Below are 17048 nucleotides of genomic sequence, written 5' to 3'. Positions count from 1 at the left end.
CTTTTGCGTCTAAATGAAAGCACAGGATGGGCCAACAGCACTGGGAAGGGTGATGGGAGATGGCAACAGCTAAACAAGACATAGGTTTCTGTTGGGATACAATATTGAATGTTTTTTAATTCATTTCTGTTCAATTTTTTTCTCATTTTGTTGTTTTTTTTATCATGTTTTTCTTTGGGTTTCTCTCTGTTTTACAGTTCTTTTGGGCTCTTCTTTTGAGGCTGTGTTTGATGCGTTGGCTTCCCATCCGCTGCTCGTAACCATCTCTGCTATGAGTTGTGAGTGAGCCATCACCATGCTTCTGGGTTTTCATTTTGGTTTGTGCTTTTGTTATATATGGAAGTCCAAATTACACCTGGTTTTCTTTTTTCCCTCATGATCTGTTTGTTTTTCAGCAGGATCACGACAGCTACCTAAATGTGATGCAAAGGCCTAGAACACTTGGGATTCTGCCTAAGAGGCTGGCAGATATTTGGGTGGTGCCAGACTGATTTTGTCAATTCTGTGGTTTCAGAGGCAAGGGAAGGGGATTTTTCTCATCTTACTTTTCTGTCTCCAGCTTCTTCTATTAATTTCTGACTCCCCATGGGCAAAAAATATGATGCAGTTATCAATGATTCTACAAAATGCTGCTGTTTAGATTAAAAAGTCAAAACACATATAAGAGGTGTGGATTTTGTCCCTGCCAGAAGAGGTGGAGGGGCATATCCCTACATCTCTCTCATGAACCTGTCTGAAGAAGCAGAAGGTTCAGAGAGGTCACAGGAATACTTCCTTTCAGTTCAATTAAAGCTCTCTTTCACTTTTCCTTCTTACCACAACCTTTCCAACAAGTCATTTCTATCAAGGATACATCTCAAATGCTTTCTATGATCTGTGGCGTCTCCTCTCTCATTACCACCTTCTCTTCAAACTGTGCTTTTTTTTTTCACGTTCTTACTGCTGAAAGTCCTTTTCCAGGAGAGATAGGTTAATATCCTAGGTGACAGCATGCCTGCCAGGGGCAAAGGTGGTGAATCTCATGAGGTGTCTGCACAGGCTTCCAGAAAGCTGGGGAGGAACCAATGGTCATGGTCACAAGAAACAGCAGGAGGAAAATACTGGCATCCAAATAAAAGTTTTTAGGAAGGCAGCTGGAAACTGGGACATACAAAATACCCAGTTTCCTTTTGCCAGTGAGGCAAAAGGAATAATTTTAATCTCTGTGAATGAACATGGTGTGAGGAACAGGGATTCACATTAATGAGGAAATATGAGCACTCCTCAATTAAAAGGATAGTGTGCAGGAAAGACAGACTTCATGTGAATCATGAGGGAGACACTGTTGGCACTTGAAATACAAATGATCCTGAGTGTTTGAACTGGAGAATGATGGGTGTATAAGAGCACAGTTTGAAAAATGCATCCACTTCATATAGGATTTTGTTACCTAGTTCTGTCTCTGCCTGGGAGGTGTGCTAATGCAGTGAGAAGAACATAGACTATAGGTTTTGCTCTGTGGTAGTGATCTAACACATTCTCCCAAGCTGAAACTCATTTTAAACCAAACTTCTAACACAATGCAGCACTGTGTAGTAAAGTACTTTAGCTTTGTGGTAGACACAATATCAGTGAAACTTTATAACATTTTTTGTAATAATACTGATGTGTAAAAAAAAAATCTATGGTTTAAAATTGTGTTTCAACTTGATAGCTTATTATATATTCATCATTTTGGTGACTCAAATCAGTTGGATTATATATGACTCCATAGTCTGAAGCTCTTAACTGTTGCAATTTCAATTCTGTATCAACTGTGGACTGGTCTGGACAAGAGGGATGCTTTAGCCAGGCTCTTTTCCACTGCTGGCCAGTGCAGTGGTGGGATGAAGTTTATTAACTGGAAGAAATTAAATGTGTAAAGAAATCATCTGGAAAACTAATGTTTATGAATTCAGAAGAGAAGTCAATAATAGCTGGGTCTGCAGCATGTGCTACAGCAAATGCTCAGGGAGGAGCTGTTTGGATGGAAAACAAGGTATCTCCACAGCCTGGGAAATACTTGATTGCAGTGACCAATTCCTTGTGACTGGCAGGGCAGGAAAATATGGGTAAAAGAGGTACAACCTTTATGAGCAAAAAACACTATTACACAGTTAGCATCTGCCTGTTTTGTTCAAAGGACTCTAAAGGTCCTGTCAAAGCAATTGAAAAGTCTTGCTCAGTTGTAGTAGTCTCCCTTCCCTGAGGTCCTGTGTGAGAGAGGAGTGGAGGTTGAACCCTCTGGGTTCAGGTGTGGGACTGTTCAGGAGCAGCCAGTCTTGTTGGCTGTGGGACAGATGCATGGTTAAAGGCCTGCACCAAAAGGTAGGCTTTGCTTTGCTTATGAGAGAGAAGAGGTTAGCAACCAATGCTTGCAAACTGCCTGGCATGGGTTCCAGAACAGATCTAAGTTCTGAAGTCTAAAGACTGCACAGATAGCCTGTCTGCCAAAAATAGTAAGTATTGATCTAAAACAATTTTTAGAGAGATTGCTGACATACTGAAGCCAGCACACTTGGTACTTGTTTCAGTACTTGCATGGACTGCAAAAATTGAATAACTTTTGTTCTGAAAACATTACAGGTTACGTGTTAGAATTGTTCATAATACACCCTTATGGCTCATGAAAAGTATCCAAACACACTATCCTCCATTCATAATGGAAAAGAGGAATGTCTTCTTTCTCTTGAATGTGTAGAGCAAATTTATGTTGATGGCTGTATTCCAGTGGCCAGTATTCTGCTTTTCAGGAACTCATATCAGTGAATTCTCTGGAATTCTGAAAAATATTGTGCAGTCGTTTGTCAGTGGGAATCCTGAATTGCATAGTTCTGAAAGCAATGAGGTACATGATCACAAATATAATATCTACTCTTACCTGCTGCTAAATAATAGCTCAAGCTGGTGTACTGCAAAATGCTGGATTAAGTGCAGGGAATACGCATGTGGGTTCTCTTTGGGGAGTATTTGATTAGCATAAAAGAGTTGTAAGATAGACTTGCAGCTTTTTTTTGCTTAGAATCATTATAACTTAAGAGCTGCATTGCACACCATACAGGTGTGCATATGTTACATGGTGTTGGTGAACTTGTTAAAAAAATTTGAAATTTTATTCTTTCTGAGAATATCAAAATTCAGAGTAACTTCCCTGTACCCAAGAGGAAGCAACTGAATTGTACCTATTTAAAGTGACAAAAGGGTGCCCTAGAATGAAACTACAGAGTTTTAGGCCTAGTTCTGAAAGTGCAGGCACAGCTGAAAGAACAAACCTGAATCCACTGACCTCTGTGGGACAAATTACTCTATTAATTTGTTATTAATATGCTCGATTTTCTGCTGGAATATGATCCTCATTTTGAACATGTTTAGTTCTTTGCCCAAGCTTAGCCTTATGATGGAAGAAGTCTGGGCCTGAACCTGATTTACCACAAGAATTTTGAAAGTGCTGCTGTTAAGTCTCGTTAACTCTGGTGCTTCTAGTTCAACTGAGAGAATTTGGTGGATGTCATTATTTAAATGCAAGTTTTTTCAGAATGACATCTGCATTAAGTGAACTCACATGGTCTAATGTTCCTGTGGAGGCAGCAGTAGAAAGAGTTGGAACAGTTGCTCAGCCCCCAAAGCAGAGAAAGCCTCCAGATGGGACAAATAAGTCACAGGAGGACTGCCTTTCCACACCCACTATATCAAGCCTTTAATTCCCAAAGACATGAAAAGGAGAATCAGGGAAAGGGAAAGAGAAAAATAAAGATAGGATATACTGGGAAGAATCTGGAAAAAAGCAAGAACTCTGAAAGTTGGAGGTTCATAATTTGTTGAAGCCTTACAGAAGGTGCTGAGCAGCAGTGTCAGCAAATGTTTGTGGTCATCTGTCAGAGGAGGTGATCCCCATTTCCATGCTGACCAGGCCTCCTTCAGGCTTTACTTGGCTCACGTTAGTTGTGACTCAGATTTGCACTTCTTTACTAGCTTTTCCCTTGACCTGGAGTTTAAAAAGGAAAATCTAATCTTGATTAATGTTCTTATCTCTATGCCTGGACTACTACTGTTCTAACATAGCACTGTAACCACCTTGCCTTCTCTGTAAAGTGAGCTTTCCTAGAAACGCAGAATCGGAGGATGCTCTTTGTGTAGCTGCTAAAGCACAAGAAGGCAGTAAGAACCTTGTATTCCTTGGGTGCATACAAAATAGCAGTTTAGACAAGAAGTTCTCAGGAGTTGGCTGCACAGGGGATTCAGTCATCCACTCTGTTTCTGAGATACTTCTGTTGTCTCCCTCCAGCCTCGCAACGTTGCTGGTTTCCGAGGAACCGTCCGCTATGCCTCCGTGAATGCACACAAAAACAGGGTGAGTATTTTGGAGTTTTAAGGAGTTAACAGTAAGATAATCCCCCTCAGAAACCTTTTTCCAGGAGCAAAGGAGCAAGAGGTGTGAGTTCTGGTTTGTTATCTACAGAAGTTAGTATATCAGAAGATTTCCATTAGGTAGTTAAGGCTTTTCACTGTAAAATCAAAATTATGCTTCAGTTGTAGGGTCCTCTCCAGTTGGCAGACTTTACAATTTTTTAATTATTGCATTACCAGACACTTTTTTAAGGGCAAAAGTAAGCCACACTGAAGGGGAAATACGGCTAAGTGCCAGGCTCCTTTCTGCTAGATTCTAGCAGAACTTGGCCAGGAATTACCAAGTGCCAGGCCCCCAAATTCATTCTTCATCTGTAATTTTTAATATCAACATCATGCCATCAGGAGAAGAGCCACTTGGTGAAAGCTAGGGGTTTTTTTCCTGGAAATAACCATTATTTACATAGTGTCTGGCCTGTTTCATTGTAAATGCTTCTAGAAGGCTCATCTAACATTCTTCTTAAAACACTCCTCTCTCCTGTTTCAGTAGTGTTCCAGGAGACAGTAAACAGTAAGTTTGGACAATACTCTCAGGCACAGGGTGTGATTCTTAGGATGTCCTGCACAGGCCCAGGAGCTGGACTCGATGATCCTGATGGGTCACTTCCAACTCAGCATCTTCTGTGGTTCTGAGTTCTGCATTTCTGCTGCTAAGTACCTGCCAGATGGAAACTATCAGCCCTCCTGCATTACCTCCAGATTTCTGGCCTTACTTGGGATGAGATTGTAGGATTACCTGTGACATATGAAGAAATGTCAAGTTTTTTTAGGGAAGGAGGAAATGATTGTCTACAAAAGGCGGAAAGTGTGATGTGGAGAGGGCAGCTGAATGCCATCGTGCCATTCTTTCTGTTTCTTGAGAGACACAGAGAAACCTGAGGTATAATTTTTGCAACAGCTGAATAGTCCCAGCTGTAACTGGCATCAGCTGAATGTATATTTAGACACAAAAATTGCTGTATAATGCAGGCTATTTTGAGAAATCATATCCTAGACATTGGGAGTTGAGCACCGAAAATGAATTCATGTGCTTTGACAATTTCAGCCTTTATGCCCATGTTTCCATTTCCCATTCACTAACCCAGGAGGAGAGTTGTATGTGGAAATGTTATAAATCTGTAAATTGTTGTAGTGCATGATGGTGAGTCTTTTGCAAAAACCCTTGAGCAAATTTGAACTATATTTAGGCTTAAAAATATTAATAAAAAATATGTTCTATATACAGATTGGGGTTTTTTCTTAATTTAGGTTATTCCATGTCCCATTAGTAAATATGTATCTTTAGCCTGTAATTTGGCTTCTTTAATCATTGACTGGGAAGTCTGGCTTCTCTTCCTGCTCTTTAAAATGAGGTAGCTCATCTGGAGAGTACACCGGGACCCCTCAGCAATGTGGAACTTAGCTCCTCAGTCTTGGTCTCTCTTTTCTCCAGGAGATGGGTAGACATGATGATCTGTGGTCCCTCTTTTACATGTTGGTGGAGTTTGCCGTTGGTCAGCTTCCATGGAGAAAGATCAAAGATAAGGTAGGAAAATTGGTGTCTTAAGAGAGGGTGCTACATTTTAATTATTATGACTCTTTATTATTCCTTCTGCAGCTCAGTGCAGCTTTTTTTCTGGAGTCAAGCCAGAGTCTCCTTTTGATCAGATCTTGCTGCAAGATGCTAACATGCTTTTGTGTGTTCTGATACACAGGGTGGGCTTCTCTTATTTGGAGTAATTAGACATTTTTATGCACATTTTTAATCATAATTGATCAAGTAAGCAAAGTAAGCAGTACAAGTGGAAAGACTGAGCTGTCCTTTGGCCAATAAAAAGAGCCTTTAGAAAGCAGAAGGGTAACACCTTGCTGTGTCAAAAAAGCCAAATGGGATTTGAAATCAGAAAGTTAAACAGAATAAAGATAAGTGTTCATGTTATCTTGGAAATACTTTGTGATAAAGAATAAAATCCCTGGAAAGAAGTAGGTTGCCTGTGCAGCAAGCTTCTGACTCAAGATCCCCCTTTGACCTCCTCCTGTAGTGCTCAACCTCCTTGTGACTTGGACAGCAAACATGAGAAGTGTGTAGACACTGTGCTGGGTCTAGGAAGAGTCTGTGTTCCAGGAATGATAAGTCTTTGTAAATGTGAAGCAATGGAAGAGATACTTGGCTCTGAAAATTTTTTGTTTGTTTGTTTTGGTTTTTTTTCCAGGAGCAGGTTGGCATGATAAAAGAAAAGTATGAACACAGAATGCTGCTAAAACACATGCCTTCAGAGTTCCACCTTTTCCTGGATCACATTGCAAGCCTAGACTACTTCACCAAGCCTGACTATCAGGTGGGAGCCTATATTTGTTACCAGTGTGATACATGGCACTATAGATTGGCATTTAGGTTTTTTAACATTTCCACGTATGTGTTTATATCTGGCTGAGGAATACCTTTCCTAGTACTAGGAGAAACAGTCTGGACTATACATTTCTTCAAAACCTCAAAAGTTTCTTCATCTTCTTCCACCATCTGTCTAAAATAATCCTGGACTCCACACCAGATAGTTCCTCCCAAACAACACAGTATTTCTAGCTTTCATTAAGACACAAATATTTTGAGGTGTTCCAAATGTGACAGAATTTTGGCACAGCATGCCAAGGTCTAAGAGCCTATACTGACAGTTCAACTGTGCACACTAACCCCTTTGATTTCTTGCAGACTCATATAGGCCTTGGTCATTATTATCTCTTTCTTTAATATTCGTCTAACATAGAGTTTTTCCTCCCATTCAGTATTTGCTATCAGCCTATATGTGAGTAACTTAGACTAACACAACAGAACTGAAGCAACTTGATTCTGTGTTGCTTTTTTTTTATCACAGTGGTTTCCTCTGTACATTAAAGACAGAGTGATGGAAACAACATTTTAAAAGCAGATCTGTGCAGTCTTATCTGAGTGGCTGCTCCTGTTGATAGTGCATCAAATGAGTGGGAAAGTGGTAGGAGGATCTTCCAACAAACTCTCTCCAACAGTGTCTTTGTGGTTTAGCTATGTACATGTTGTAACATAGCAACCACAAATTTTTTAAAAATTAAAAGGAAAAGAAAAGGCAAATACTTTCTGGATAGTGGAGTGGAAAAATAATATTTGCCACTAAGACGGAGAGCTCTACAGAGGGATGGAAGTGTACTGATGAGATGCAGAGGAAGCTGGAATTTTTATTGTCTTGGAGTAGAGAGTCAAAGAGGGGGTCTGATTGCTGTCTTTCACTGCCTCAAGAACAGTTGTGGGGAGAATAGAGGCAGCAGGGGAAATTGTGACTAAATCCAGGGGGGATGGAAAATTCAGAGTGTGGGTTCTTATATATGAAACAGGTACTTAGAAAATATATGGAATTTCCATCCTTGGGGATTTCCAAAGATTGGCTGGATGACAAATATGATCTGCCTTTTAATTAGTTCTGCTTTCAGCAGATGGTTGGATTAGGGATTTCCAAAGCTGCTTTTGAACCTACGTGCTCCTATATTCTATTCTAATTTAAAATGCGTCCTAATGGTACCAAAAAGCCACCCTTGAGACTGAAATGGAAGGAGATGTTTCCAGACAGAATTCAAGCAGTACAAATCACAAACAGCTCTTTCACAGTAGGACATTTGACTGAAGCTGTGAATTGCCTTATTGACTTCAGTTTCTTGCAGGTACAGCTTGGGCAAGAAGTCTCCTGAAGGGAACTCCCCACAAAAGTCTGGCATCTGCAGCTTGCCACCTAACACTGACTCTTCTAGCTTGACTTGGAGACCTATTCCAGCAAATTCTCCAAGCATCTCAGCTTCAGAGATGTCTTTATGTTGATTTATCTGGATGTATTACCCTGAAATATTAAAAACTATACCAGAGGCCATTTGAATTTGTCAGCAGTATCAGACCCACAGAGAAAGAAAGGAAGTTGGGAAAGTGTGTTTACTAATATGTAAAGCCATGGTTTATTTAAAAATCTTAATTGAATTTGAAGTTTTAGATTCTCCTAAACACATGTCATGCCACGTGGCAATTTTACACAGTTCTGGGCCCCTGAGATGATGTCTCCAAGAGAGACATACCAGACTGTAACCGGAGACTAAGGGTGACCAGAGATCACTACTCTCTGATGGATGACACAAGTTTACCTAAGAAGAGGACAGGAAAATGATTGTAGAACAAAATAGACTTGAGCTGTCAGGTGATGGATCTTATACCCTGTGTTTTTGTACTTCTTGGGCTCATGGCCTCAGATGTCAGATCTGTCCCTTTAATGGATCGCTGTCAGTTTTGTTTCATGGTTAGGATCAAACTTTCAGCACTTTCACAGCAGGAGGATGTGGGTGTTAGAGCAGCATTTTGGGGTCTTCTGACTCATTTGACAGCAAGAGGCATGCCTCTTCCCTGGAAAAGTGGAGATAGGATATAGTAGAAAATATTTTGCATACTTTTGCATACTACACTTGCATATAGTCCAGCTGGTAGAATAGTTTCAGGTATGGTTGGGGAGATGGCTGGTTTCCCTCCACGAAGATCTTTTTGCAATGAGTATCAGAAAAGAAATAATGATCTTTGCTCCTGGAATATTATAGAAATTTAAGTGCCTTTGCCTGGGAATCCATCCTATTCCCTCAGCTACGGCATTGTGTATTGCATTTCACTCAAGGAAAAATGATCACATTTGCTGTTGTTATATAAGAGAATGGCTGTCCCATACACATCCTGAGCAGGTGTGGGAAGGTAAGTTTCCTATATGGACATCTTCCTTTAGATTCAGTCAATACAAAATATTGACAGAGCAATTGGGAAAGACTCCCTGGGAACAACCAGTGCTGGTTTGAGTTTTCTCACAGTGACCAAGTGTGGTGGTAAAAGAAAAAGCCACACAGGTTCAGAAAAGGACCACGCAATAATTAAAACAAGTAGAATATAATAATCATAATTGTAATAAAGGGGAAAAAAAAAAAAAAAGGATAAAAATAAAACCCAAGAAAAGCAAGTGATGCAAAATGCAATTGCCGATGCCCAGCCAGTCTCCAGGCAGCAATTGGTCCTTTCCAGCCAACTTCCCCAGTTTATATACTGGGCATGACACTCTATGATATGGAATATCCCTTTGACCAGTTTGGGTCAGCTGTCCCAGCTGTGCTCCCTCTCAGCTTCTGGTGCAGCACCCCACCAGCAGAGCATGGGACAGTGTAAAAGCCCTTGAATGAGAGTAGGCACAATTGAGCAAAAGCCAAAACATCAGCGTGTTATCAATACTGTTCTCATCCTAAATGCAAAACACAGCACTACACCAGCTATTGGGAATAAAATAAATTCTATTCCAGTTGAAAACATCAAATTATTAGATCTCTTCCATCATAGTCCTACTGTTTCCCCCCTAGAATTTCTTGTAGGACTTACAAACACAAATCAGGAGAATTTCCTTATCAAAAGGGGACCCCTGCCACTGAAGAGGTGTGCCTGATATTTATTCTTAAATAGTGTGTTGTAGATTATAGTGCAGATTTAAAACTTGAGCAAGAACAATTTGCTATGCCCAAAGCTTCTGCTGAAAGATTGCATCTTCCTAGATAAGCCCAAAGAATTCATGGCTTGAGTGCCTGGACAATCCATAACTGTTTTGGTACCTTTTATATGGGATATTTCAGGATTGATTGTAATTCCTTTCTTGAGCCTTGGCCAGGAGAAGGTATTTGACAAGATGTATCGTGACAGCTTAGTAGGTAATTTGTGTCCCATTGGCTGCTTCTCTCTCGTTCTCTGGGCCATCAGCCCAAAACATGGCATGCACATAATGTGCAATTAAGCTTTATGTCCTCATGGGCAGTAACATCTTTAATAGAGAAATGTACTGCACCTCTTCCTTATCCCACTAGTGGTTTTGATACTCAGAGTTGGAATTGCACATTGTCTTGCCCAGAAGAAGGAAACTCAACATGGGAAGCTTGCAGTGACTGTGGAAACTCTTCTGATTCTTAATATTCTGTCTGCAGGCAGAGGATCCCTAGACAGGATCCAGTAACTTTTTGCATGGCTTTACAGGAGCAGTGTTGTGTACAGTTTTCCATTCTTCTTCTCTCCTTGTAAAGCTTTGACCTTTCATCAGAAGTATAAAGGTTTCAGAGAAAGCTGAGAAGACTCGGTAAATCCATTAAATAGCTTGAGAATAATGGCAGATGAGGACACCTGTATCCTTCAGCCATGAAAAAAGACCCTACAGGGAGTACAGTAAAGGGCTGAAAAATCCCTAATGGCCTGCAAAGTGTTACAGAATAAGTTATAGCAGAAAGTAACAAAAGTTGTTTTGACTGAGGTCCTTGAAGGTCCTTGTTTGTGGTCCTTGAAGGAATGCTTAGAATAAGGCAGCTACATCTAATTTTATCAATGTGGCTTCTTACTTCAGACTGCTTTCAGTGTCAAAAGAATGGAAGGTGGCAGAAGCACTACCAATTTTTAAATAGCTTCAGAAGATACTGCTCCCTAATACTGACATATCCATCACAAAGAATCAAAAGCTGTGATAAGATGGGGATTACTGGACAGATGGGTGAAGATGATCTAATGAACAGAAGCCAATATGGCTTTTATAAGGGCATCTGTCTACAAATGTGTGGAGTTCTTGCAAGACGTCTTTGAGTTTGTGAGGATATTAATTTCTAAAAGATACTTGACAGTAATAATTTCCAAAGTAGCAGTCAGAAAACAAACACAATCCTAAGAATTTCCTGTGCCTTGGTCTGACTGACAGCCAACTCTGGAAATTCTGTTAATCAAATGTAGCATTACCACAGGAGTGTGGACCTGATTCTAGGGTTCTGGGTCACAAAATGGAGGAAAAATATGGCTCATCTGAAAGCTGCAAATAGGCATTTTGCTGCAGTTTGGTGGGAGGTAGTAGGAAATGGCAGGCTTACTTGTCCTTCTGATCATGCTGATAAACAGAAGTGGAATATAATTGCAAATAGGATGTTTGCTCATGCTAAATTTTATTCATAACTTAGCGTTGATGCAATAACGTAAGCTGAATGTATTTGCTATCACATTGTCTCTCCCTGTAGAGGAGAACTGACAGGCTGAATCCTGTCAGTTCTGCATTTTTTAGCTAAATAATTTTATTAGAAATGTAGGACCTCACAGCTCTGTTGGCCTACAGCATCCAGTTTCCTTTTGACAGCAGAACATCAGATTTTTCTGCTAATGCATTGGTGCATGGAGAACTGTTGACAGTAGTTTTATTCTCTCCTAGAGGATACCAGTTCTTAGAAAAGCAACAAGCATAAAGCACATCAGCATGAACATTTCTACCTGCCATCTTAAAAAGAAAATTGTATCACCCGTTTAAGAATTTTATTTTCTTAGGCAGCCAAGTGTGTCAGGCCACATTGTGCATATTAACCACAACGTGGGGCTCCTGACTAAGCCATATTTGAGCCAGACACTGCAATGAGTCTGCACCCTAGGACTGTCTTTTCCTGTTCTGTTTATGTCTTCTGGCAGCCCTTGAACTCGGCATATCAAATGTACTTTTCTGCATAATGTGCTGTCTAATCTAGAGAAAAGCTGAATTAAAGTTATGGATTTAGAGTTGGAGTAACAAGTTAACTGCAAGATTTTATTGACTCAGTGTCAAAATGTGCATGCATTTCTTTTGTAGGTTTGAAGAAATTTCACTTATGAAGCCAAAACCAACCTGAGGAACAACTGTTGCAATTTTATAAATTTTGCTTTCATTTCTTAGGACCTTTCATAGGCAAACTGAAGATTGAAAGGTGCACTTGGTCCTCATGCACATACTTCAGATTTTTGGTGAGAGCCTCTCTCAACCTACTTACCAGAAATTGTTCTTGTAAATCTATTCCAGCTAATCATGTCGGTTTTCGAGAATAGCATGAAAGAAAGGGGCATCACTGAAAATGAAGCCTTTGACTGGGAGAAGGCTGGTACAGACATCTTGTTGTCCACTAGCACCTCAACTCCACCACAGCAGAACACCAGGCAAACAGCAGCCATGTTTGGGTGAGTGTTGTACCAGTCAGACAGTGGACAACAGGCTCTTCTTTTTTTTAGATTTCAAGACCATTATGATTCTGGGAAGTTGGAGAACCATGGCAGGCACCACTGGATCTTACTTTTTTTATATTAATTTATGTCTGTGGTGGTGGACAGTGAGCCGAGTAGAACTGAATAGGTGCGCTGCTCACACCTCTTGCACAGCTCCTCAGCCTGTTTACAATGTGTTTCATGTGCTGCTGCAAAGGTACACAGAGATTGATGCTGAGAGGTAGAGATGAATCCAAGCAGAAAAGGCTTGATAAGGCCTGGTTCAATGGTCTGTCTTGGTGCTTTTGGGGGGCTGGCATTAGAGGATCCATTAGGGATCAATATTAGGGGATCAATAGGGGATACATTAGGGAACAATAATCCCTACGTTACAGAAGATAAAAACTGTAAGGCCTAGTAAGCCTCATTTTCTCATGCAAAAGGAGAGGTTTCTTCAGAGCTCAATATGGTGTGATGGGCACTTGTGAAGAAGTTTTCAGCCTCTGTATCAAGGGTCCCAAGATGCTGTCATTGATCCATCCCACTGTCTTTGTAACTTTCACTACATGAAATCCTCCTGTTCTGCTTCAGGATGTTGTATCTGGGACTACCTGATTTTCAACTTAGTAATACCCTAAAATCTGCTAAGGAATTCCTGTGGGGCAGTGTGATAGGCTTCTTTCTTTGTATATTGATAATTTTACCTTTCTTCTTATCTCTTTTATAGGGTGGTTAATGTCACTCCGGTACCTGGGGACCTGCTCCGTGAGAACACTGAGGATGTCCTTCAGGGTGAACATTTGAGTGATCAAGAGAATGCTCCTCCCATCCTGTCAGGTCGGCCAGTGGAAGGTCTTGGTCAGGCTCCAAACACGGCTTTCAATGAGGGTGAAGTTTGGGAAGAGACAGATGTGAATCGCAACAAACTCAGGATCAGCATCAGCAAAGTAAAGAACATTTCCTTGTCTCCTGTGACTGTTGGATGTAGGGCCATGATTTCATAGACTTCTAGAAGCCACTCAGATCCACTGATGTAGCATCCTATGTAGTAAGCCCAAAAAACATTGAATAATTTTCCTGTGGAAAGGGGAAATTATGAACAATTTTTTCACAGAGTAAAAGCCATTGGGATTAATTTAGATCTTTATGCAAGTGACATTTTGGGGGCCAGTAATGCTAAAGTGAATCTTTCTTACCGTCATATCATTATGTGGGATTTTGATACTTCAAGCAAGGGAATTCTGGTCCTTGCATAGCTGATACAATATCAGAAATGTCCCAGGCTTGGAAATTATAAACCAAAATTTTATTGTGTCCTAACCTCTTGGATAAATAATTGTAATCAGAGATGTCTTCATAAGCTCTTTTTTGCTGTACCTTGAATCATCACTCATTTTTCTCTTCCTTTTTTTAACTTTCCTTTTTAAGGGTAGGAAAATCTATAAGGAGCATCTAACAGTGGTTTCACCCCTGTGAAGAGTGAGAGAAACCATTCCTTAATATTCTCATATTTCTGCATTCCAAGATCATGTTAAGCTTTCTTAACATACATAAAATGTGTACTTCAGCTGATTCTCCTCATAATCTCTAAGGTGTTTCTCAGTTCTTTCTTTTAAATGTTACCTAATTTCTTGGAGGCATCTCCAGAGAAGGTTGATTCCATGATAAATGTCAAGTATAAGAATCTGTCAGTTGGTTTATTAATCAGGTTAATTTACATATTTCAAGTAAATTAGTATTAGTGGCAGGTCATCAGATACATACAGAATCTGTTAGCAGAGAAATGTTCATCAGAATTAAAATGTTGTCAGGGCACATCAGATTCACATCACAAACCTGTCTTTAATGGACTTTTGTGGAGTGGCATGTTAAGTCTGTTAGTCTTCTGGGGCTGACCAGAATTCACTTCAGTCTCTACTGGTACAAAGTTAGTCTTTATTTCAGCAATATAGGCATCTCCACTATCCTTAGACTTATTAGAAAACATTATGGATGGACAAGAAATAATCTAATATAATAATAACTAATGTTAATAATTTAATAATAACTAATAATTTAAAATTCTCCAATGCAAATAATTCAGATCAATGTGTTATCTGTATTGAGCACTTGCAGGGACATTCCCCAGCACTGACAAATTATGAACCAAGTTCAGATTATTCCTTTGTCTCTCACTGGTAACTCTGCATTCCCAAAAGTTTTCAATTGAAGATATATGAAATAAGAAAAGCCTGACAGAGAGGGACAGTACTGTTCACACAATATATATTAAAAAAAAGAGTATTACAGAAAAATCCTAGCAACTTCTATGTGTTTTTCTTTACATTTCTACCACCAGGTGCTTTGATGCTCTTGTCAGACTTTGCACAGGGGAGTTCTTTCTGCATGCTGCTAGTTGTGTGTCATGTCTTAGGTACCTGATTCACAAGTTCTGTCATAACAGCAGCTAAAGGTAGAAGAGGTGTATACAAGCTCCACAGCAGAGCCAGGTGACATGGCAGCGAGCACTTCATCTCTGACAGGTTCTGTAGCTACACAGCAGTCTGTGCACCAAAGCCTAGGGCAGCAAGCTCTCCAAAGCTAAAGTCCTTTCTCTCTGAGGGTTATTATCTTTAATTTGACTGTTGCCTGTTCTTTTGCTTCTCTAGACTTATTATCTTTAGTCTGACTGTTCTCTGAGAGAGGATCAGTTTTTATTTAAGTAACAGTCACCACATGAAGGAAAAAAAGATGCTTCAGATTTGATACCTAAGGGCACAGCTTTACCTCTGCTTGTAATCTGAGGCATCAGAACCACAAGGGCACTGGTGTGTTTAAATACCCTTCTGCTATTCACAGCATCACATCCTTCATGTTCCAGTCTTCTCAGAATTGACTGTCTCTCCCTGTCTTGCTCTTTGTATTTAGGGGATAAGCGGATCTTGCCATGTTTTTTCCTCCCTAATAACTCTCTAAGATGATCATTAGTTCTCTGTGCACACAATTCAGATCTCCTTCTGTCCCACTTCTCTCATTTCCGTGTTAAGGACAGGGCTTACTGTCACTGTTCTTCCACACCATCCCCTAGTTCTCTGCTCTTGAATCTTAACAAGTTGATGCTACCCAGCGGTTACATCAGCACTCTTGCCTCTAGCCTCCTCCTGGTCATTACTGGATTACATTTTAAGTAATTATAATCTATTCTGCTTTTCCTCTAATGCTTGGAAGTTCTAAGTTCTCCTGAGCTGCAAAGGCTCTTTAGTTATGCATTCCAGCTCCAGCTTGAGTGGTTTAGGTCTGCTAATTTATGGGCACTGACTGACTTGCCATGTACACACTGCATGCACAAGGCAACTGTCTGTATCAGCAGCATTTTACTGAGATGCTGCTTGTGTTCAGACCCTCTGGCATTAATAGAGGACAAGGGAATGTAGGGCAGGAAAGGGTAAGCACTCTCCATACACATTCCCACACAGAGGCCGTGTGTAGCAGCTGATGCTGCATGGCTGGCAACACAGCAGTGTTGAATGCAAGCCCTGTGCTGCCGCTGTAGCCCTTGGACCATTCTGTCTCTTTGCTTTTGCCCCTCCCTTCCAAGGAAAATCAGCAATGTGGAAGGCAGAGGGCAGCTGTGTTGGTCACCTACTTTTGTCTTTTTCCTTTGTCTTTTCTTGTTTTTTCCTTTGTCTGCTGCTAGATTTAAAAAAATCAAATTTAATAAGGCAATATGAAAGAGGAGATACAGAATGATAGAGTGTCCATGAGCATATTCAGCTCCCTGCATGACCTTGGCTCTGTGGAAAGTTCTTACAGATGTTGTGGTTGAGTGGATGCCATGAAAGACTTTGCTTAAAGGACCGAGACTAAAGCAAACAAAAATGGAAAACAAAACACCCTGGTAATTAGGAAATGCCTTAGTCAGACCAGATGTAAAAGTTTGTGTATTGTAGTGCAGTGCATGGCCCCTGCTTAAATGAATGTTGACAAACAAGGCTGTTAGACATCTTGGACAAGCAGTTGTGGTTTGTGTATGCAGTAGGTTAACCCATGAGAACTCCTTTGGATCAACACTCAGGGTAATTGGAATGCATAGGCCACCTTTTAATGATATTTAAATATTTGAATGGATTTTAAATCCATACCTTTTTTTAATACCAGCTGATTTCCAGGGAAGAAGGACCCTGCCTCCCCTCAGACATTCCTTGTGTAGATTGTGAAAAGGCAGCCTAAAGCATATCCTGGGACAAGGTCCAGAGCAACAGTGAAGGATGGAAATCAATGTCTTTGGCCAGATCTTGAAGTTCTTTGTGTTTATCCCCTTCAGACTCAGTGCATGGTGGAAGAGGAGCAGAGAAATGGGGTATGCCCCAGTTCCCCTGTCCGAGTGCCTCCAGAGTCCCCGACCGCACAAGTGCGCTCCCTCCGCTACCGCCGCGTCAACAGCCCCGAGTCAGAGCGGCTCTCCACGGCTGATGGAAAAGCAGATCCACATGAAAGAAGGTTTGTTCACCCTCTGTAGCCTCCTGCTGCTTTTAGCAGAGTCTTGAGGATTCACTGTTGAGACCAATGTAATCATTCAATCAGCAGCCAATGGTCACAATTTTAT

The 17048-nt window shown here is 40.6% G+C and overlaps 1 protein-coding gene across 3 annotated transcripts in view; it reads left to right on the top strand.

Moving 5' to 3' along the window:
* TTBK1 (tau tubulin kinase 1) overlaps positions 1-17048 on the top strand; it is a 107852-nt gene that overhangs the window by 53652 nt on the left and 37152 nt on the right. For 2 of the 3 annotated variants that reach the window (XM_014261536.2, XM_088052387.1), the window contains 6 exons: positions 4304-4369; positions 5858-5950; positions 6618-6743; positions 12285-12439; positions 13191-13410; positions 16767-16942. In XM_014261536.2, coding sequence (XP_014117011.2) covers positions 4304-4369; positions 5858-5950; positions 6618-6743; positions 12285-12439; positions 13191-13410; positions 16767-16942 — 836 coding nt within the window. Of the gene's footprint in view, positions 1-207; positions 279-4303; positions 4370-5857; positions 5951-6617; positions 6744-12284; positions 12440-13190; positions 13411-16766; positions 16943-17048 lie in introns of those variants that run through there. The other variant, XM_088052388.1, reaches the window with a different exon arrangement.

This window comes from Pseudopodoces humilis, chromosome 3, assembly GCF_049639895.1.
Source record: "Pseudopodoces humilis isolate 2021_Gansu_Grassland_sample_001 chromosome 3, ASM4963989v1, whole genome shotgun sequence".
NCBI lineage: Eukaryota > Metazoa > Chordata > Aves > Passeriformes > Paridae > Pseudopodoces > Pseudopodoces humilis.
The sequence above is the reverse complement of the archived record's forward strand: the minus strand, read 5'-3'. Positions and strand labels throughout refer to the sequence as shown.